Here is a 24577-nt window from a genome sequence, read left to right as displayed (position 1 = left end):
TTTTTCAGTCAGTAAGCTATGTGGCTCAGTCAGGCTGCTGAGTGGAGGACTGAACCTGCCTCTCTTTCATTCACTGAACAAAGCCACAGCAAATCTGCAAGATGACTGCTGATTTGATCATTAATAATAGCTTATGTCTATCCAAAATGTTTCTAGATGTGTCCGTAGGATAGTTCTTAAATAACGTGGCTAGACCCATCTTAAAAGTCTCTAAACCGTGGGACGTCCACATACGTAGTGGCATAAACGTCCTAATACCTTTTTTGCATGTCCTTCACTTCTCTCCCCATGTTTCCTGTCCCCTATAACATCAGTAACAGCTACCACAGTCACTAATTTGTGCAACGCAGACAGATTGATGCTGACACCACTGGAACTATTACAAATACAGATTTAAAACGTGAATTGTTTATACCCTCTTCAAGGCTGCACCATCACTGTAGCCCAGCTAAAATATAATCTATATCAAGGTTTTCTGTGAACTTCTGAGGGTTAGAGTTGGCAGATATTGAAATGAGTGACTATGTAAAGCACTTGTAACATTTCACGAAATTGAAATGCTACCCCAAACTTCTCTCTGACAAAAGATTTGTGTCTACACAAATATGTCTGGCTTATCATGTGCATTCCTTTGACCCAGCTTTGTCTGTTTAGGCTCCTACCCATGCCCTTTGTCTCACTGAAACTGTAGCAGAACCATATTTCACTGTCCTAGATTGCACTACCTCAGTAATACAGCAAAACAGACAGATAAATAAATCAATAACTCTGGGTCTTTTTCTGTGGACACAATTGGTACTTTAAGAATGAAGTAAGCAAAACATTTGGGTGAGGGGAAGTGACTTGATGCATAAAATAGACCATTTTCTTCTCCCAGTCAGTGGTGTTTTTTCTTTAACAGATATTTCTACTACCTTAGTAGTTCACAACACACGTGCGTTGTGCATTTGAAATGCAAAGATGAAGGCAAAGTGCTTGTGTTGGTGGCAAAGGAAAGCTGCGCTCCGGAGACCACTGTGAACTCTGCAACAAGTTAGGCAGTGTGCGTTATTTAAACTGTTAAACAGAGATCAAAGAATTTACGCACATACACACGCACAAATATGCACAGCGGGAGACTGAGGATTGAGAATTGGTGTTATTCAAGCATGGAAGTCATGATGGTACTAAAAGGGACTTTGTATGTCTCTCAGCAGCATGCCAACCATTCAGTCACTCTCCTGCTGAGTGTGTGTGTGTGTGTGTGTGTGTGTGTGTGTGTGTGTGTGTGTGTGTGTGTGTGTGTGTGTGTGTGTGTGTGTGTGTGTGTGTGCGTGCGTGTGTGCGTGCGTGCGTGTGTGTGTGTGTGTGTGTGTGTGTGTGTGTGTGTGTGGGTGTGGGTGTGTGTCTCACTAAAGTGTGTCAGGAGATGGACATGCAGGCTTAAGTCACTGCCAAGTCTGGAATACAAATACATGTTTGCAATAGTTTTCTGATCACTAATTAGTTGGAAAAGTTGATGATGCCAGAAAACAAATATCCACTGAAAGGAAACCAATATAAAAAAAATATTTTCAGCTGCAAATGTTTTGATTACAACTTTTTGGTTATGACCTTAAGTATGATTGAAAGTAGCTGCGATGATAAAAATAAAATAAAAACAGTCATGCTAATTGCTATACTGCTGCTGAAAAACTAACCAATACCAGAGATAATTCAACCGTTAATCAAAAAGCCATTGCTGCATCAGTTATCATGTCTTGATATTAATGATCTTTGACCTAACTAAAGTCAGTGGTGATATTTATTTCTGTTTGGCAGCACTGCTAACTACTCTCTTCTGATGGGTAGCTTGAGTAGCTTCCAATTATCTGATCTGATCTTTTTTTTTTTTTTTTACTGCAGAGCTGAGGAGAGCTATGCCTGCCACACTTCAACAATATTAAAACCCCAAATTGTCCAATCTCCAAGTATATAAATCATATCACATCACCAGCTCATCATGTTCCTCTTTTCTGGTGAAATCTGGGCTCATCAGTAATTGCTGGTTATGAATCCTGTGACCTGTAAATTGTACATCATAATATTTGTTGCAAATCTCATTTAAATTCTGTCCTGTGATGCAGTTGCAACAACCACCAGTTAAGTGTGTACATTTGATATGTAATTGGGTCTTTTATGAATTATTGGTTGAGCAAATTGAATGCATAATTTTTCCAGTGAGGAAAAAGGCTAGTCTAATATTTTTGTTTTATTATTATATTATGTTCTGCTTTAGCTGTGAATGAATTATGGATTCATATGTTTTTCTCATTGCATGTTTTGATTTGGTAAAATGCTGGATAACAGAAACTTCTCTCACTGATTTACTAATTCTGCTATAAAGGATACTGGACTACGATAATCCTATTTTCAATTGTGCAGGACTTGGTTACTGTACAAACAAATCTTAAATATGAAAGAAAAGAAGTCAGCTACACTCTACTTATGACAAATTCCAATGCTATAAAGCATCAATACATTGACAAAAAGAATGGGTTTTAGTTAATACAGTAATGAAAGAAAAAAAAAAATCCTCTCTGAAGACACCACACAGTCAAGATAACTTTATAAGATAAAAGGCACAAATGTGCATGAAGGCCACCTCAATTCACGTGGTCACTGTGGCTTCTTTGTTCTAACGGAGGAGCTCGGCTTGTCAAAAGTGATATAAAACATTGGCAACTGGGGTCACAAAAGTCCAGTGTTTGATATAAAATTCAGCTGGGAGTAAATTTGGTGTGTGTGTGTTGAGCATTTTATGGCTTGGCAAAATGTCCAACAGCATTATCAAATATGACAGTTACGGCTGTTTTTTTCCAGAGTTCAATAACCTTTTTTATACTCAAGACAAATATGTTCGATACACTGTGATTTAGCTCTGTGAGGACAATTACTCTCTGGGAGATGATACACATCAAATAGCCTGAACCCATATTTTGGGTCATACTGTAATTAATGATTAATTTACATTGCAAAAAAACAAACTAACAAAAAAAACACAGGCTATGTCCTACAAATCCAACAAAATAAAAAAATAATGTTTGATTATCAATCAACTCATTGGAATACTGCATCTTGATTATGCACAACACAAACAATAGAAAATAGGTCCTAGAATAATCATGAAGAGACGAAGGCTTCCATTCATGTAATGGGCCGCTACTTGTGGCTTAAGTGGTCTGTGGAAGAGGTTTAACAGTTCGATTAAAAGAAGTTAAAATAACAGGTTTTTTTCAAAGGTCAAGACATCTGTTTTGTCCACTAAGTAGTTAATTTTCTTAGGTCTGTTATGATCCACTACAAGTTGTCCTCTTTTAAAAAAAAAAAAAAAACATAATAAGAAGGGTGGAGGTAGAGTACCGAATAATTATGTCCCCATGAGCACTGATTTAACAGGGTGAGTACAGAGTTGATTGGTGCTACTGTGCATTTGCAATGTTGTTATATAGAATTATAATGGACAAATGGGTTTTGCTTTACAAATGAAGGATTTTCTCTTATATAATATATTACAATAATTCAAAGTTTAATAACTTAAATATCACTTTAGTTATTCAGTTATGTGTCATTGCATACCGTTTAAAAATCATGTTAGATTTTGTTCTTGGGGAAAAAAAAAAAAAAAAAGTCTTGTGATATTGATTTTAACTGTATTACAAAGCCCTACCTGGTAGCTAACATATTAAAAAGCAAGGCTATTAGGATTGATTTAAGATAAATATTATATTAGAGGGACTAGAGACCAAGATAGAGGAAAGAGGAAAAAAATGTAAGAGAGGAAAACATGAGAAGTGGAGGTGGTTGGTTGGGAGAGCGGTGGGGGTGAGACTAAAGACCTGGTGATTAATATAAAAACAGACAGCATGAAAGCATTGAAGAAGGATTCATGCCCTCGGCTTCTTCTCAGGAGATTATAAACATAGAAGGAGAGAAAGGTTGACTGCGTGTCTCCTCTTCTAAACCTCATGATATCCCCTTTGTCCTCAACTCAGCCTGCGGACATACCAGGATACATATTGTGTCTGCTAGATGTCTACAAGTCAGCTCTGTACACCGTACGCGTGCTTGCCCCTTTGGCCTTAACTCGACCACAGGAAAATCTAACACTCCACCTTTGCAACATTAAAGTAAAGAGAAAGCTTTACCTTACACTGTAACTCATGACCTGCATAGTTTATGATACATCATAGATCCATCAATTATATACAAAACTGGAAAGTTTGTCGACTTACTGTTTTATTTATTTTACTCAGTTGATTTCCTGGTCACTCCATTTCTTACACTCTCCTGTCTTACCTCTTGATTTAACAGGGCAGTGGCCAGTTTCTGGACTTCTGGAGTTAACAACTGGGTCCCTCTGATGACTTTGCTCAGTGCAGCCAGGGATTGGTGGATACTCTGCGGAAACACTTTGAGTTTACATACAGTACACACTGTGCAAACATTTTAGAGCACGTGCAGCAGCAGACATTGTGTCATAAAATTGCAGTGATGTGGTTCATGAAGACTAACAGGCTCCGTGACTAAGAAATGTGGGCAGTGATCTTTCTTACTTTCATTTGATTACTTTGCTTTCTTCAAAAAAATTACAAAAATAATGGAAATGTACTGCACTGAAGACAATACCCAGTCCACATTCACTGACACCAAAGTCACTCTATGAAAACTGTAGTACAGGGCTGTTAAAACCAACCGATGAGATTAAATACATATTCAAACTGTTTGATTCAGACTCATTTTATGCCTCTTTATGAAGGAAAGCCCACTTTCCCTAATTCTCAACACTTTAACATATCCATCTCATTTACTGTACTTATGAGATAACACAAATGATTAGTAAACACCACCCAAAGAGAATACTTTTCTTTGTCATTTTTTTTATACTATATTTCAGGTCAAGCTATCATTTCTAAATTCTCTAAATTACTTAATACCCGAATATGTTACATACCACAAAGCATGTACATGTATTTTTTTTTTAAGTGACAGAAAGCTGTTTCAAATTGCTACGAAGTGCTTTATTAACTCCATATTTTTTTATTTCAAAAAGTAAATGAAACACTAAATCCACGAATCAGAGATTTACAGTATGTGAAAAACATTTAACAATAAGCTGCTGCTCTGATGTAACCATTTGCAGCACAATGGATTAAGGCATTACAGTACACATGAAACAGAAATCTCAAAAAAATTAAAAAAAATAATTTTAGTAATTTAACATAGTTATTTGACTCACCTGGACCAAACGGATGGCGTTGAACTGCTCCAGAGCAATGAATGAGAGGACCGGTGACCTCTGACCTTCTGTAGGTGGCTCTACCTTCTGGTGGATCAGAGTCGAACCCTGATAGTAGACAGATAGAAACATTTGCATACTGATGGCAGAGACTGACAAAAAGATGAAGTTTTCCACATGCTCTTCATTCAAGTTACATCAAAGATATCAGCCTCAACCAAAGATATAAATACTTTTACCTCAGCCTCAATCAAAGATATAGATACTTTTACCTCAGGGATGCTGTATAACAATAAAACAATTGTCCGTCTTATCACTGACACTAATTTTATAACTACACCAACTAATTAGTCAACTAAAACTGGCTGCTACACAGTAATCACAGTGTGGTTTTGAGTAAGATGTATAGTGCAATGTGTAACTTCTGCTGTGCATCAGCATGCTATTGTGTTTTATCTTTCCCTCTTACTACAGTATACCTGCTCAGTGTTCCCTATGGGTTTAACATACATACTCTAAATTCTTCTGTTCTTGGTTCTTTCACAGTAGCAAGATGCAACTATATAGAAAACTGTTTCTCTCTCTCTGCACTGCAAACCAAGGGAACAATTTGTTTACATGAGATAACAGAGATCTACTGTAAATACACCAAGGGTTTACAGAAAAATAACAAATGTGCACAAACACTGATATTGTGTTGTATTGTGTTGGAGATATCACACTCGGTACCTGCACCTTATTTTGCTTTCCTTGCATCTACTCATTAAGTGAGAGAGGAGGAATGAGAAGGAGAGAAGAGCAGGACTGTGGGATGGAGGACTGTAGACAATAGAGAGTGAGAGATAAAAGAAAGAAAATGGGTAGGAAGGGATTCTCCTGGTCTACAGCTCTGCTATTGTCCCTCATCAGAAAAGACTTTCAGCTGTGTCGTGCATCTCCCTCTTCTCTCGAGACAACATGCAAAATGATAAAAATAAATATATACATATCTTTACACATACCCAATGCTTCACAATTACGTTTTACAGGCACCAACGTGCATGTGCAAACATGAAATGCACATGGACATGTATACCTGGGCAAAAGCACGCACACACTCACCGAAACAACTTTTTACACACACACACACACACACACACATACACACAAATAATGAACATGCACAAGCACAATCATTCAAGTTACACACATCCACCGATGGTCAAACATTAAGGGTTAGCTGATGACAAAGGGACCGTTAATTGAAAGCAATTAGTGGTAGATTGCAATCTATGGGAAGCAAGGTGGTGATGCAACAGCAGCAATTAGCAGTCAATCATTTTCCCTTCAGTAAAAACAACAGTAAAAAAAAAAGTCTGCCTGCAAGAGACAGAGAGTGAGAAAGAGGTGCAAATAAGAGAAAAGGAGACAATTTCCAGCATGAGAGTGAATAAATGAGAGGCACAGCAAGAGGACGGGAATATGGCAGCTAAATTATTTAATGTGGAGGTAGATGTCCTTTTGATTTGAAAAGGTGCTGGTCTCTAAGCAACCGCACACAGCAGTGCTGCTGGACGAGGCTAGCCAGGGGCTATCACATTATGTGTGATAGACATTGACTCCAGTAATTTCCAATTATCTCTCACTGCTTTTAATTTAGACCAGCTGCTGCTGCATGGCATTGTAAAGAATGCTATGGTAATGTACCTTAAAATGGTTTACATGCTTTGAATCATGAAGCCTTGTGCTTTCAAGAGATGTCAAAAATTAGGTCAATGTGATTAAAAATACAGCAGCTGAAATTTCCTTCAGCCTTTATTCAATCCAGTGAAAGTTAACTGGTTTAAAATAAAAATGTTGATTGGGATGGACTCAATTTACAAGCACAGCATTGTAGTTTGGTTTGCGGAATATGAGATACAAAAAGAAAACAGGTCCGTCTTTTTTTTAAATTTTTTTTTTAAGAGTGACTACTGTGAATTTTCCATTTAAGAAAAGGGATAAGAAGGACAAAAATAACAGACCTGGTTGAGTTTCTTCCATAAGTTGAGGATAGGTGAAAGTCCATTTGACCAGAGCTCCCTGTCAAACTTTGAACCTGTTGCCACCGAGCGGCTGAGGACACGCAGTTGGGAAATCACCTGTGAATAAATCAAATATAAATACAAACAAATGTATCAAGTAAACGTGTGAAGGTGTATAACACACAAACACGGCCCAAAAAAAAAGTATGTAATATTCATAAATCACACTTGGCTTATGTGAAAATGTTTAAAAAGAATGAAAATGCAAAATTTCACCCCAAAGCTACAAAGAAACACCTAATACTGTCAGCTCTTAATGAAATCCACAGAATCCACATCTCTGGTCGGTTCCCTGTCCGGTGACAGTCAACACCGTTTCAGGTCCTGGAATGTTGCAAGTGAAAAAAGGCCAAACCCCAAACACATCTCCTAACAGCTCCTTACACACCTAATCAAGCATGCTTAGCTTCAGGCTTAGAGTCCTGGATAGTGCTTTTATCTCGACTCAGTGTGTGCGTTTGCGCGGCTCTGCGACTTCCTATATGTGTGTATGTTGTGAGGAAGGCGAAGCGTCTGATAAATGGTTTTCATTTGGTCCAGGAGAACTCTTTACTAACACCTGCTTTATCTTCTCGGCTCAGGAGGGAAAGTGAGTTTATATGTATGTGTATTTGCAAGCATGTGTGTTTGGGTATATGGAAGAAGGAGAGAGAGGGCAAGCAGGGAAGGATATAAATATACATATATATAAAAAACAACAGATAGCTAATCTAGAACTTTACTGAAGCAGTAAAAATGAGGACAGCTCAGGATGGAGATTTGAAATATATGGGGGCTCAAAGAGATAGGAATTTAAATATATTAAGATTATCCTTATATGACCACCAGCCAGCAACTACATTACTGCCCTAGCTGACTGGAAAGAAAAAGGTAATAGACAATGTCAGCGTACAAGGAAGTTCAGTTTTAATTGCATGGGTGAAGTAAATATATTTTAAGATTTACTTGAATTCAGTGTAGTCCAGGATTGTGGTTCAGGGTTTTAATCAGGAGACTATTTCTCAAGATGATGTTTAATAAACATACTGAGCAGAACTTTCTGTGAAACACACAAAGACAGATAATGCCATTATACCCAGATATATAATGGCATCAGCACTGAACTGAACAGAAGACCAATAAGATGGAGCTGATATATTCGGACAAGTGGTGGGAAAAGTTTATTTCTTTTGAATACACTCTTCTGAATTATTTTGAAGATCGCAATGATACACTCTCACTTGCATTATCCATAAAAAAAAAAACATGATGCATGCATACATACGCAGGCACACAGATGGACATCATACATCATGTCCATAAACCCAAGAAAACCTCAGTAGGCATTTCTGACCAGTTTGACCTGAGTTCCTTTATACCTTAGATACATATTTGAAATGGCATCCACCATAACCACAGACTGTCCCCGGGGCTCCGTTCAGTGTGTGTGGTTAAGTGTCAAACCCACAGACAGTGACAAAGGTCTTTTGGGAAAAGAGAGGGCATAAATTAAGGGGAAAGGAGAGAGGGAAAGAGAGAGCATGAAAGTGACAGTGACAAATGACAGCAGGAGGGGAGACAGTGACATATGGTGAAGATAGGTGGAGAAAGAGACACAGTAACACACACACACACACACACACACACACACACACACACACACACGCACACGCACACGCACACATAAGTGGCCTTGTGGGGGTTGTATGAATTAAACTATGTAGGTTGGTGGTTCCAGACATCAACAGACTACACTGACAATGTGAATGAACTTAATTGCATTAAAATCCACGTGGGGACTGTGCACACACGCTGCAATGGCTCTCCATGGTTTAAAGTGTGTTTGCTGACGATAATTACACACAGAACGACACACCCAAACACAAAACATGAAAACCATCTCATTCTCTCCATCCTGTCACTCCTTTCAGATCATTCTTGCTCGGTTTCTGTGAACAGGGGGATGAAGTTGTGTTATGAAAGCAGGGATTTTGCTCTGTAAAGTGAGAATGAATGGGAATTAATTCAACCCTTGTGTGCTGTTTATGTTCTTGTAACTCACGCAGTGTTTTTGGGTCCGGTGGGATCATATTATAATTGAATTTTGAAGACAATACGATAATAAAATGTATGTAAAACACTGAAAAGATGTGGATTTTGTTAACATTAGAAACAGTAAAGACAGCATTCATGGGTAATATTTGTCATATTTACCCAATATTTAGCTGAAAGCACTATTTGTTTTTGTGATAAAATGTATCATTTGTAAAAAAAAAAAAAAAAAAAAAAAAAAAGTTATAATCAAGACAAGGTGCAATAAAAAAAAACCTGTTATTATCAACTGATATAATTGCAAAAGGTTATTGTTCAAGTTTATTGTCTTGAATGGACATAAAAATGGAAAAAAAAGCACGAGAAATTTTTACCTTGTGTGTCTTTAAAATACATCTGTTGTACTTGACACATTCATACTGCCTCTCTTGTTCACACAGCTCACAGCACTTCTCACCAAAGTCTTGCCCTGTTCCTCAAAAAAGTGCTGTCTTAAATGCAGCTTTCTTCTGATCCAGTTTTGGATTCAGTGCCAAGATGTTGTAGAATATCACAAGTGGTCAAATCAGGTAACATTTTTTTTTTTTTTTGTATTGAAAAATAAAATCAAGGCCAAAGAGTCTTAGGCGGAAAAATCCCTAACTTTGAAATGGGTCCTAGTCAAACACCACAAGGGTTAGTGTGTCACAGATATGTTTTGCGCTCTTCAAAGTGAATATTGAAAGATTCAAATTAAAAGTGTCCTCTCTCTCTCGCTCTCTCATGCACAACTGTAACAGTGAAAGAACATATTTGGTGTATGTGTGAGATTGTGTTGCATTGAATTTCAGTAGGATAACTACACATTGACACATGTACACAGATACACAAACTTAAATTGTATATGTGACCACACCTCTTTAAAAAGGCAATAATTCATAAAAAAAATGTGCATAAATACTGCAGTGCATCTGTAACTTCAGGTGTTGTCATTGGGAGCATCATATACAGTACACACACACACACAGCAGAAACCGTTTATGTGAATAAGCAGGTGGCTGTGTGAGTTTGATTGTCTGTGTGTGTGTGTGTGTGTGTGTGTGTGTGTGTGTGTGTGTGTGTGTGTGTGTGTGTGTGTGTGTGTGTGTGTGTGTGTGTGTGTGTGTGCACCTGGGAGCTGATGATTCTCTGGGAGGATCTCTCTATGTTGGCAGGCAAACCAAAGAATGCAGGCCTGTCATCCTCTGGGAGATTCTCTATTATACTGCAGTAGTCCTGGGAAGACACACAGACACACACAAGTCACAAATACTGTACAAACTTCCCCTCATGCACCTACACAGAGAGGGAGAGGGAAAGCTTGCTTAGTATTTAGACATGGCTCTTACCCCTTTGCATTTCTAAACATCATTTACTGCTAAATTGAAAAAGTAAAATATTATAGTATGCTTGTTGGAATGCTGTGTGGGAGTATAGAATAAATAATGGTGTACTGAGCTTAATTGGGTAAGTTGTTTGTAAGGTTTAATGAAGCTTCTCTAACAATATCATGTTAAATAGTGCTTTAAAGGCTTCAATATTACATAGTAAAACCGATCTCCCACTTTCTACTGACTGTTAAATTGTACACAGTCTGCTAATTCAAAGTTTACAGCAGATTTGTATATATACTTTTTAACCAAATGGTCTCTCAGGTCTACTTACTTATTCTAATGGGACTAAAAATAAACTGACATCTAATTAACAGTTTTGGCCATGTGTGCCAACTTGTTTTCTGTGTAAACAAAGCCTTTTTCACAGAACACAAACAGAATGCAAAGTAATAGAAAAACAAAATCCATTGGGTAGACTTGAGGATAACTAACGACATTATTTTGTCATGTGATGAAACTTCAATGCAGACCAAACCTCAAATATCTAATCAATTGAAAGTCTTTGGAGCATTAATTCAGAATGCTTTTTGTTCCGAGTGAATGCAATTTCTTTTCAATTGTTTTTGTTTCTTTGTTAATGCACCTCGGTCCTTCAGGTTGCACACAAACTACACAAAGTGTGAGTAAGTTTTGACTGTAAAGAGAAAAACACTTTATTTCCTGAAAATCAGCATCTATACCTCCAACTAAATTTGTGCTTTCCAACTGTACGTGTTACACGACTGTGTTATCCCGAACGCCTACCAAGATGGAGCAGGAGTTTGGGAGGCTGATCTGAGGCGGAAAGAAACGCGTTCCTCCTCTGCTCTTTCTCTGTCCAGCTGAGAGGGAGGACGACAGGAGACGGGCAGAGAAGAACTGCTCAAGGTAGGAGCGCAGGATGCGGAGGTCAGACGGGTTATCGACGCGTCCACCGTAGATTGCACTTTCCAACAGGCCATGGACAAACTCCCATTGAAAGATTTTACCACCTGGGAGATATCAAGACACATTAATATGCAAAGAAAGCTATAAACATGTATAGTGGGTGCACATAGAAGGAATAGGGCACTAACACCACAGAGGGAAAATGCTCACACACTTTCACTTTGCATTGCAAATGCTCTATCGTGAGGGGTGTAAATTAAAGAGGTAAATGATCAAAGAGCCCACAGATTCCAGTTCTCATTGCTATGTGTGGTGCAGATGGTAAACGACAATGCAGAGTTGTTCACTTTACTGTTATCTGTCATCAGCCCTCTTACCTTCAAAAAGCCTGTCTATGATCTCAAAGCCGGCACGGAGGTCCGACAAAGAAAACTCATAGAACTGTGTCCAACCCTGGATAAGGCAGAGATGAGAGGGGATTCAATTCAAGAGTCAGAACATATTAAGTACTACAGGGTTCCTTTCAGATCCAAAGAGTCCGAGATGGGATTCAAAATCTCACATTACATGTAGTTTTGGAGGATTAAGGTTCCATCTCTCGCAAGTATTCCCTTTTCCTTTTAATCTTCAAACTGTGTGTGTAGTTTTAATATCCATGGCTGCCACATTTTTCTATCCCAGAGATGAGATACATAAACCTGAGAACATAAAGACAGCTGGGTGCTAATCAATAAAGAGTGTGTTGTACTTACAGTGTCTTGTGGTGATGAAATTTCTGTGATGGCTCACTCATACATTTACTTGGCTGTGTAAAAATCTGCCAAACTTAACACAGTTAGACCTATTGATTCATTTCAGAGGCTAGAGTTTTATAATACAACCCCAACATAATGCTTTAATAACTCGCCGAAGGGTAAAATCTCCAGTAGGTATTGAGAAAAGGCTGCTACCATTCATACTATGACAGTTATTCTACAATTCACTTTCTCTATTCATCTGCTCACAAACAAACCTCTCTTGCAAGAATAGCAGTTTGTGCACAAATACAGGCCCATGTATGTATAAACACATCCTTGTCTATACCTCGGAGCACTGAATCGAGACATTAGTACGTAACTTTTACAAAGGAAAAAAAACAAATCTGCTGTAATCTGACAACACATATTCATGCACACGCACAAAAGAGCACACACTTCAGCACACACAAAAAGCATTGACCATTTCAGAACAAAACAAAAATCACCCAGCTGTTAAAACATAATTGAGTGTGAGGGTTGTCTCAGTTTGTGAGTGTGTGTTTGTTGCACTTCACTGCTATTCAATCAGTAATTGTAATCTGCCCACTGATGCTGTAGGTGGATGAGGTGAAGGGTGGAGGGAAACAGTGTGGGCGTAGTCAATAATTCTTTGAATGATTCAGTGTATGTTGTTTGTTTGGTCATTTTGTGCTTGAGTGTGTATTCACAGACTGTGTTGGAGCATGTATTTGATGAATGTGCTCACGTGCATGAGTGAGATTGCAGATTGTGCTCCCGCATACATGCATTTGTTTTACGTACATACTGAAGCATTGGCTGCTTATTTAGTGTAAAGATTTAATGTACGTGTCTTATAAAAGCAGTTGTGTTTGTGTTTATTGATCGCGAGCACGGCAGAAAGTGTGCTATCTAGTCACAGGTTCACCAGATATAACTGGGCACTTACCTTGTCCTCTGGCCATCAAACAAAAACGGTATTCATTCACACACACATGCACACAGACATCCGCTTATACATTCGCTTTTAGAGATGCTGTACACAACCTAACAAGTAGAAACCTGTCTCTGTCTGTTTTCCTCTTTTCTCCTTTTGCCTCTTTCTTACTTTTCTCTCTCAGTTTCCATGCATCTCCCTTTTAAAATGAAGTCGTTTTTTGCACAAGATGAAAACAATGAGAGAATAAATGAGAAAGGCAGGAAGGACAGCAGATGAGGCAAGAAGGGAGTAAGTGATGGTAGAGTGGACAAAAGGAGTTGCGACTGTTTCAGTAATTAGGTGGTCATGTTCTTGAATGAGAAACAACATTACCGTCTTAAATGAAAACACTTACCAGAGATTCAGGGATAGAGAGAAGGAGAGAGAGGAGCCACAGAGGCTAAATACAAAATTGGGGAAAAGGGTGTGAGAGACTTTAAGGAAGGGAGGGATGCAGGGACAGACTTACCGGACACGGGCATTTCCGTATGTTAGTTATGTAGGTTTACACTGTCCAATGAGACAATCAATACTGTTTTACAAAACAACTGCACAATGAGGGGAATGGTTAAGAGGGAGTACTGGGACCAACCCCGAGGGAATAGGAGAGACAGAGAACAAAAACGCAAATGCGTTTGGGTTTACTCGCAGTGTGTGGATTGTGTGTTGGCTAGAAGACATAAGGGATACCTTCCTGCTGTAACCGAAGTCATACCTCATCTTACTCGATTAGATAGACGAGTCTGTTTAAACTGACACGTGGAAACGGGACACGGCAAACTGCAGCAAATATCAAATAATCACAGGTACAACTACATCGACCATATTTCATTAGATTACATTCAAACTGCTCAATCCCAAGTAAACCAGCACTTACAAACAAAAGCCACAAATTCAAAAATTTTTTCTTTTTTAGCGGACTTAAACCTTAATCGTGTTCCTTCCCTCCAGTATCATGTAGAAAGACATAAGGAAAGAGCAAACTGTCATTATAAGTCAAGACTGGCTTTTACTTGCTATCAGATGTCAATGTTTGCCTAAAGGAAAATGTTAGACCGAACCTCTCTAAATATAGTAGATTTAAGAGCACCCGAACGATAAAATGAGCCCTAGACATCACAAATCGAAAGAGTTATGACACTTCCCCACTTTGGTTGACGACATTTAAATAAGATGCATCTATTACTCACTACACGATATCAAGGCATATCACCTTGACTGGAAATCCTGCTTTCAGAGAGAGGGATGAGTCAGAATAGTTGCTTGAAAGTAGCGATAACAGTGCACACTTTTAGGCTGCCTTCCCTGAAAGGCATTCATAATGTTGCACTCAAATGTACGGTACACATCAAAAGGTAGAAAAGCGACAGAAATTGTTGCATAAATTTTTGTTGAAAAAGAGAGCGTAGGAGAGAAGTTAAATTCATGCTTCCATTCTTACCTCCCCGTACCTGGCTAGACACTGTGTGAAGTGGGAGTGAATGTTGAATAGTCACTTTCGGAGAGTTACAGAACTTGATGCTTTGAGATTTAACAAAAAACTTTTGCATGTACCCACCAAATGCCCTAATGTGCTGGGTTTATTTATTATTACAGATCAGCCTGAAATCATTTTAAAAAAATCTACGTCAGTGACGCGTTTGATCAAAATGTTTAGTTACGATTAATGTCCTTATGACTTTATTAACAACTGCAATTTAAAAGCTTTTTCAAATTTTAATACCCACAAAAATAAACATTTTGTAAATCTGATTTCAGTATTTACAAAACTAGTGGTCCCAATAGACAAATAACTCAGGCTAATGTTCAGCATCATTGCCCACCATGATTTTCAATTTTCTGTATCTAAATTTGTGCTGATTCATCACTGCCTTGGGTTTAGACTGTGAAAATAACCTGGTTTGTTTTCCAAATTGTGTTCTGTGTGCGCTGTCCAGCAGGCAGGTTCACAACAAAGACTTATATTCATAGCTGCGCTGACACATTCATAGTCACACACACACACACACACACACACAGCTGGAGGCACAAAGAGCAAATATGTTTGCTATGCTGGTCAGTAAGGACAAAGAAAACGGATCTCTGAGATCTTCTTTTACCCTTTCTATGAGAGTCCATGTACAGAGTGTGGTTGGATTAGCTGGCCAGGAATGCACATGTCTACTGTATCGATGTGTGCAATGAAGATGTACTGTACTTTCTGTAAATGCGTTATCTGTGAGTACCAAAGTGGAAATGAGGTCATATCTTGTATTAACATGTGTAGGTAAACACATCTTTAGCTTTCAAAAGTGAAAGCGACCAAAAATCTGATTTCTGTGGGCATTAAAGCATTCTATTGTGCTGTCGTATTGAAGCGAAGTATCCATGCACGAATGCTAGTAACATTTGTTGAAAAGCTTCAGTTCAATGACAGGAAATAAATTGTTTGTTTCTGCAATTACCTTCGTTCTTTCTATCTTAGTCCTAGATTGTTACAACATTTGAACAAGTGTTGCATTATTTTCTATTTACAGTAAATAATATGGTGGTTTGGGTTTTATGTCCTGAGATATAACTGTGGAACTATGTCCACTTGTGGTTATATGGGCAGGTTTGTGTATTTTACCTGTGGTATGTAGTTTCGTCTTTCTTGGCAGACAGCATGGAACCAAGCCAGACAAAACAGAGATTGGGCTCTGGCCAGAATACCTCCTGGACACAAACAATCAACAGCATGTCACAATAAACATAACAACACTGATCAATCGTTTCACTGTTTTGTAAGACTTAAGGGGAGTTATATTTCTATAATGCATAAAACAAAATACAACAGAGGACTCAAAAGAGGAGAATTAAACATGCTGCATTTGCTGATAAACCTGGTCAAGTTTTTCCCAATGGCAAGTATTTGTCATTCCCTAATATTCTTACATTTGGAAATGCTGTGAATGGTATACCCAACCTGGTATACCCAAACAACAGTGAGTGGAATTTGGAAACTTTTCTTCCACTTGAGGTGCCATTTGGTTACTTTTCTGCTACAAATATTTACAAATGGGAGACCTTCTCACACCATTCAAAGGGTTTCCAAATGGCAGAGTGGCAGATTGTACTCACTCGCAAATTTTTTTGACATTTGGATATGCTTTGAATGGGCAATCCCATATCCCCAAATGCCAGTGAGTGTCATTTGGGAACTTTTTTGCCACTTAAGGTGCAATTTAGGTTTGAGGTTTTGTGCCATTTGACCTGGTTCCCACTTGCCTACTGAAGTGGCAGAAAAGTTCCCAAATGATATGTGGGTATACCGGGTTGCCAATTTAAAGCATTTGCAAAAGTAAAATATTAGGGAATGACTCAAATCTGCTATTTAGAAGGCCTTACAATGGAGTGACCAGATTTTCCAATTGTCAAAACCTCAGATAAAGACGAGTTACATTATTGACATATTGGTATGAAATCAATAAATGTCACACAATAAGGGCCACTGGACAAGGCTGACCTTGTTCCACATTCGAAAAACGCTCCTGAAAGAAGTAAGTTACCCAAAGGGTCCATCGAGTATTTGCATCATGTGCTAAATCCGCGGTTGAGGAACTTTCAGTACATGCGAGTTATTGTGTAAGATCATATGAACGTTTGAAAAGGTGTTATTTAGGTTCACTTTGTCTACTTGACCCACTTGGACTTGATTATAGCCTGAATGTCAAATTTATACCTGATCTTTGTCATTCAAAGGGAAAGGCAGACGTGTCAGAAGTGTTCCTGGTCAAACACCTCAAGTGTCAGTCATCTTCCTGTTTGATGACTGAAGCGTCAATTGCACAACAAAGTGTGTGTTCCTGTTTGCTAAACAGCTTTTTGGGTTTTTTGGAACACTTCTGTGATCGTTCAGCTTCCAGGTGGCTGCGTCACGCAGCTGTGCCATACAAGAGAACTGATTACCTTTACTGATCTGCTCTGGTGTCCAGGACTCATATGTTCTCAGCAGATTTTTCTTCAAACCGGGAGGAGCCTTGAGACAGCAAAAGAAAAAGGTGGTGAGTGGTGAGGGGGTTGAGGTCAGATGAAGAGATAGAGACAGGGACAGGAAGGGACAGGAAGGGACAAGGGAACGAAGGATGAGAAGCGATAATTATTATGTTATCATCCACAACAGGTTTTGATAATACACACAACAAGCAACGTATGCTAATACTAACATATATTAACAACTTTCTAATCCAAGTAGATTAAATATATTTTATCAGCCCCAGCACCATTGTTGCAAATCACATCTGTGTCACTGGACTGTGTTTAGGATTCGTGTAGATACATTTAAAGTATGGCAGTAGGTGTGTCCATGAAAGTGTGTGAGTGTGTCTGAGGGAAGAAAAAGACGATTTATGTACAGACAAACAGAAATACAGACAGATAGAGGCTGTTTGTGCGGCATGCTTGGTTGCTGAAGCAGCTAACCCCGTGAGCATGACTCCCATCAGGAACTCACTAACACACAAGCTGCAGGCTTCTGAAGCACTTTACAGATTATATAGCATAGAAAAGACACACGTGGATACATTTCATTCACTGATACCCACAGTTCGTGAGGGTGACGAGGATAATTTGCAATACTGTTCATGAAAAACAATGGAGATGGCTCAGCATGTGTGTACACGATGCTTATAAAATTGTGTAAGTGCATGTTTGTGTGTTAAATGCTATTCAACACTAAACTCAATTGTTACTGTACGAGTATTATGTTGTTTTTGGTTCTATAGCTGTGTGTGTGTGTGTGTGTGTGTGTGTGTGTGTGTGTGTGTGTGTGTGTGTGTGTGTGTGTGCACGTGTGTGTGTGTGTGTGTGTGTGTGTGTGTGTGTGTGTGTGTGTGTGTGTGTGTGTGTGTGTGTGTGTGTGTGTGTGTGTTTGAGTACCTCATAAGTAAGTTTAAGGCTGGATTGCAGCAGTATGGGAGGAAATCTGGGGTGAACTTCTGCTGTCAGCCAGAGACGGAAGCCTGCTTTGGGACGCAGTACATTCAGTTCCTATGGAGGAAAAACAGCACACACATTACATGCATAGGAATTCACAGCAGAAATGTAAGATTAATATAGACAAGGTATACAAAGCTGAAAGCTTTACATATTGCAAAATTATCCAGATACTGTGTAAACCACTTGTTCAGGGTTTCAAAAGTCTGGAGTCTATCTCAGTATATCTACTATCCAAAGACAAAACCCAGCCAACTGGATTACATCGAAACACAAGACCTTCTTGCTGTGAGATGAAAATGCTCCCTGTAAAGTTCACATAAGTCCATATAAGACTTTTTGGTAGAGTAATAACTGCATAGTAAAATGTACTTGCTTTACTTTGGAACGATCCACTGACTTCCACAGATTGCCTAAAAACAAATTGACAATCTATAAACTGAGTCAAATGTCCCCACAAAAAAAAAAAAAAATGTGTTAAACTTTCTTCATATCTCTATCTGTGTAAGGCATGCAGATATATTCAGTCAGTCTTTGCTTATACAGTATGGTGAAATAAAAGCACTTAACTCTCTTTTGCATCGATAACCTGCGTACGTAGGAAAATGAAGTAAACACTGATCATACTTAACTAATACATACGACAAGTATATGTCATGTGCATACATTTCCTCTTTTCCACTATCCTTTTCTATTCTTTCTTTATGTTTGTAATTCTCTCTCCTTTGGAGTGTGACGAATTATCCACCAAGACCAACCATTCACCTCCCCCCTATATACAGTATTTGCTCCTGTGGCTCCTTTCTTCATCGCTTCTTTTCACTATCTCGATTACTGTCTCTTCATCTCAATTTCCAGCATTCTCTCACTTCTCCCCTTCCATTCCTTCTCCATCTCTTTCTATCTTTCTCAAAGACTTGTGGATAAAAATAGCATGCTGGCACCTTAGGGTCTTGTGTCATCTGATTGGGTACTCACACACGGGCTCACACACACACACACACACACACACACACACACACACACACACACACATGCACATTGAATTGTAATCAATGTGTTTCTGCATCATTTGGAACCTATTTCATTCTCGTGGAAGCTCACACGATCACAGAAAATCAAAGAACACAAGAACTGACATCCCTTGAAGAAAACTCTTCCGTCTCTCATTGTATGTGTGTGTGTCAAATTCACACACATACACACACACACACACACACGCACACACACACACTCATGCACCAATAGATAAACAGATGCGCAAACTCGAAAGGCTTAGTATTTGTACACTCGTGATAAAAATTGTTAGATACATTTTCACCATATTTTGAACAATGATAACAATTATATCAAAACAGATAAGCTTCGAGAACGCCTAATTGCCAAAATCTGATCCATTCATTATTAGGAAAATTCTGCATCATTATAAATCTGTCATTACTTACTCACACTGTAATAATACAGACAGAGACGGATTATTAGATAAACTGAGGGAAAGATCCATAAGTAAATGGATGAAGGGGGTGATATGAAAACTGAGAGACAAAAAACAGTGGAAGTGGAAGAATATGAGTGGACAGGAATGAGCGGACATCTGCACTGCCAAATTAAATTATGAACACTGACCACTCTTCGTCTCTGTTTGTCTTCCTCCTCTTTCGTCTCTGTAACTGACCAACTGCTTCAGAGAAAGAAGGAGGCACCCGAGAGACAGATGGCAAAAAGGAGCCAGAACATGTTGAAAATACACTGGGACAGACAGTGAGACTGAGCAGATGGCAACAAAACAGGGGCAGATCCTCAAACAAAGCCCTCTCTTTGTTTTAGTAGAATTTCCACCTGCTTAGTTAATTTTTCCCTACTTTCTCCTTTTATATCTACTGCTTCCCTATTCTTTCTTGTCCATGCCCCGTCTCCCTCGTTCCCCATGTTGCAGCAGTTTTTCATTTCAAGCTCGACTGCTGAGAACCTCATCGGCTGCTGCGCAAAGAGCGAGACAAAGGAACTGTGAGACCAAGAGACAGACAGAAAGACAGAAAGAAATCAAGAGTGTTAAGGAAAACTGATGAGAAGATAGCTGGGATGTAGAGGTGGACACAGATGGAGAGAAAATGCAAAATTAAATTGTAGAAGGAGAGAAAATAGAGTGGGAAGGACATAAGTGGAAGAGGAGAGCTGTAATAAGCCATGGTTTAAGTCACACTGGGAGCACAGACTTGACAGGAGGCATCTCTGCTAACCCCAAAGCCTGAACATGCACAGACCCACACAGGTGAGAGCGCGCACACACACACACACACACACACGTGCGCGTGCAGAGGCCAATTGCGGCCAACAGCTGTGCCTCCAAGTGAGATATGACCTGCTACAGTGACACAAGAGTAAACAGAACCCCAGGAAAAGCGCAAGGACATAAATAAACACAAAGGAAGTGAAAGACACAAATGATCACACTTAATGTATCCAAAAAAGCCCACATTTACAACAATTACAACATACAAGACAAGCTACTTCAATGACACACACAGATATGCACTTGCTTCACGCAAAGCAAGTATGATTCAAACCCACATACACAAGTATATATCCAGAGACAAATAAACAAACACACATGATCACAAACACAGCCACACAAACAGCACAGAGTATAATGTGGGACGACAGGTAGAATACAAAATGTGTATGTGCAGGCAAAGGACACAAGGTAATTTTAGATATGGAAATTTGGGCAGCCGGCACAATGTGTTCTTGTGTTTTTGTGTAGCCGTGCTGTAATATTATAGATAAACAACAACAAGAAGGGGTGAAACAAGGAATTACAAACCCAATTTTAGAATACATATTTTTCCAGGCTGCCCTTTGCCACTGACCTCCCCTCCTAACCTCAACTCTGCTTGCCGATGTGGCCTCGAGATGATGTCAAGAACTGATATTAGTCTTGTTTCACTGGAGCTACATGGTGGCATTTTTTTTATTGACACAGTAAGTCTTATCTAGTCTACTAGATTTAGTATTCCAATGGACTGTTTATTGGTCTCTTTTCTTAATGTTTTGTGTATTTATTTTATTAATATTGTACTTGATGTTGATTTGGACAGATGATGTTGAGAAAGAAATGCAATTCCTCCTGCAATGTAAAACATCCGACAGAGAAAGAAACATAAACATTAACTCTGTCATTTCAGATTTCAAAGAGCTTATTGACCTCTCAAAATTAAGAGACACAGCGTACATCTTGCATATCTTACTATTGTGTTAAATGAACATTACTGTAATTGTTTACTGTCCTAATATCTGGACAATCTGAAATTCTTATGCCAATAAAACCCTTGGACTGAATTGATATCTTCCCTTTGCTGAATCACTGCATCCTGCATTTGTTCTTAATATTACAAAATTCCAGTTTATCTTTTTCAATTTGCCTTTTCCAACCCACAGTTCCAAATGCACACTTGGTTATGCACACATGTGGCTGTGGGATAGTATAATTTTACAGTAAATGTTAATGCACTGTTAATTAATGCAATGCAACTGTGGCCAGACTCAATTTGATCACTCTCTCCCGAAGTTGATCAATAACAGTCCTTCTCAGATGCAACTCTTTAGTGATTAGAAACAGTACAATATCATACACCACCCTCACCAAACGAAACAAACAAAATACAGGGAAAAAGGAAACTTTCCCAGACACACATACACAGATGAATGTTAACAGTTGTCCCTACGGCCTCACCTCACACAAAAACTCACACATACAGAGTACCTACTTTTTCCAGGAGGGGTAGCCATGCAGTGACAAGGTGAAGGTTTTTCAGGCAAAGCCAGTCTCCATTTCGGGAACATTCTCTGAGCGTCGCTAAGGCCACATCTGCCTGTCCCTGACCCATGGAGATCTAGACAGACAGAAAGTGTGGGGGAGGAAGGAGGTGGGAGAAACAGAATCAGTGAGATGGAAAATTTGATTCCGCATTGTAATTTCTTACAAGATAGGATCATGTACTGTAATCTGATTCAGTATTTTAATTCAGCCTGGTTCTCAGTGGGAGAAACTATAAAATACCTGCAAAGTGACATTTTTCTTGTGATTTTTCTTACTTGAGGTCCCACATAGAGCTCTACTCAAATGGTTTTTTTTTTTTTTTAATAGAGAGGAGTACAACAGTTGGAGAATGTACCATATATAAGACTATGACTATAACACTTGTGAATAACATAAATGTCTTACTGGGTCTGGGTCTCTTCAGGGGATTTATTAACACTAGCAGTAAGATAAAACAACGCCAGCATTGTTCTCAGACTGCTGTATTAACCACACTCAATAACTGCAGGTGTGTAGAAGCATCTTGCAACAGTACTTTTTTCAGACATATTCCCATCTTGAAACGCGTTGCAACTGATGGACGCCGCCGGCAGAACAATAACACAAGATATGTCTTAAAACTGTGTTGCAATACGATATTCAACGAGTTGTAGCACTCTGTTTTCTCATATAGGTGCATACTCGACTTCTGTGTAGATCTGATCTTGCTATGCTGTTAAAAAAAAAAATTCCTTTGCACTTGTTAATCTGCTATGATTTCTACCATATTCAATCCTGTTAGTCACTACCTCATGATAGTTGTCCCTGCCAATGGTTTCAGCTGCTAGTTCTGCCAGCTCCTGGGAGGGGTCTGCCCCTGGAGAGATGATGATCAACACTGGCTCCCATTCCATTGTCTCAGTGTAGAGACGCCGCAGATTCAGAGGAGGAGGGGAGAGCTCTTTCATACCTGCAGAGGGAAGGATAAAAGGGTGGAAAGAAAAGAAAGAGTGTGAATGAAAAATCGGTGAAATATGTTTCAAGATTTTGATTACGTTTGATACGCAACTCAAAGTCAAAGTGAATGTATAGACGTCAAAGACAGGGCACCAGAAGGGGACAGAGAAAGGGCAAAACAGAGCAGGGAACAAGAAGTGGAGGATAAAGCAAGTAAGTAGCAGTGATAGAACATTAAGTAATGGTAGATGGCGAGTAAGGAGACATAGGAGACAGGCACAGAGAGGGAGGGCATGAACAGGGAGGGGTAGACAGCTCCTAAAATGGGTTGATGGGGATAGGAGATTGGGGAGAAGAAGAAAAAAGTAGAAGAGGAAAGACAGAACGGAGCCAATGATGGAGAAATGGAGAATAGGCCATAAGAGGAAGACACTGGGAGAGAGAGTGAGAAAGATGAGGAGCGTGATGCGCTATGCATATTGAGTGTGAGGTATGCAGCAGAATTCCTCACATAGCAGCATACCTTGTCAGCCCCCTGATGTTGAGATGCCAAGGCTGTGTGTGTGTGTGTGTGTGTGTGTGTGTGTGTGTGTGTGTGTGTGTGTGTGCGCGCGCGCGTGTGTGTGCGTGCATCTTTTTACTGAGCATACTTAGCTTTGAATCCTGCTGTAATATATTGAATCACTTATCAGATACGAGTGAATAGTGACACACATGCAGCGATACAGGCGCACACACACCACGAGTGGTTGTGTTCGAAATTCCTCTTGTGCCGTTATTTGTGAATGTATCAACCGATATCTCTTTCACACACGCATGCAGATGAGTACATGCGTACATGTGTACACATATACACACAAACACACACTGCTGTCTCCTCTGGTTGAAGTGACTGGCCCAGCCTAAACATTCTTTGCTATCTGCAGCCAAATGTAATCTGCGACACTGAAGTACACATTCATGCAAACACAGAAGGTCTAGTAGAGAACATCCCAGAGCGACCTTTTGCTGCATCACCATGGCAACAGAAAGAAAAACAGTCATCTGACCACATGGCTTGTGATGTCTGTCTGCAAAAAAAGGGAGCATTCGCAGGACGTGCGCATGCACAAATACACACAACTATCTTTGGCATGGGCAGGTAATCAGTATTCATGCTGACCAGCATCCTCTGTCCTTGAATAGCGAAGTTCACCTTGGCCCTTACTACACACTATCAGGAAACAGGGCAAAGATGAGCCTAGAAAAAGACAGTGGCCGTTTCTCTGTGGTTCAAACACTGCAGTGGAGGAAACACTGAGTAGCAAAAAGGCACAGGGTGCCTTGACATTGTAGATAGTAAGGTTTTTCTGTCACCATCTTTGTCTTTCCATCAAAAACACTGTACGTATATGTGAATGGTTTTTGAATGTTTCAAGAAGTTGAGTGAGAAAACCAGTGAGCGAGCACTCTGTGTGTGTGTGTGTGTGTGTGTGTGTGTGTGTGTGTGTGTGTGTGTGTGTGT

The 24577-nt window shown here is 39.3% G+C and overlaps 1 protein-coding gene across 1 annotated transcript in view; it reads right to left on the bottom strand.

Annotated features, from left to right (window-relative positions):
- The window catches only part of dync2h1 (dynein cytoplasmic 2 heavy chain 1), a 103043-nt gene that overhangs the window by 5696 nt on the left and 72770 nt on the right, over positions 1-24577 (bottom strand). Inside the window, exons 82-92 of the mRNA XM_069147908.1 lie at positions 22926-23086; positions 22085-22210; positions 18261-18371; positions 17292-17361; positions 15973-16058; positions 12008-12083; positions 11508-11734; positions 10501-10605; positions 7261-7377; positions 5258-5365; positions 4318-4419 (exon numbers count right to left, since the gene is read on the bottom strand). Of these exons, the coding sequence (XP_069004009.1) occupies positions 4318-4419; positions 5258-5365; positions 7261-7377; positions 10501-10605; positions 11508-11734; positions 12008-12083; positions 15973-16058; positions 17292-17361; positions 18261-18371; positions 22085-22210; positions 22926-23086 (1289 nt within the window). The remainder of the gene's footprint in view (positions 1-4317; positions 4420-5257; positions 5366-7260; positions 7378-10500; positions 10606-11507; positions 11735-12007; positions 12084-15972; positions 16059-17291; positions 17362-18260; positions 18372-22084; positions 22211-22925; positions 23087-24577) is intronic.

The sequence above is a fragment of the Embiotoca jacksoni genome, unplaced genomic scaffold (assembly GCF_022577435.1).
Source record: "Embiotoca jacksoni isolate LCO1_2020_lvr unplaced genomic scaffold, fEmbJac1.0.p SCAF_14, whole genome shotgun sequence".
NCBI lineage: Eukaryota > Metazoa > Chordata > Actinopteri > Embiotocidae > Embiotoca > Embiotoca jacksoni.
The sequence above is the reverse complement of the archived record's forward strand: the minus strand, read 5'-3'. Positions and strand labels throughout refer to the sequence as shown.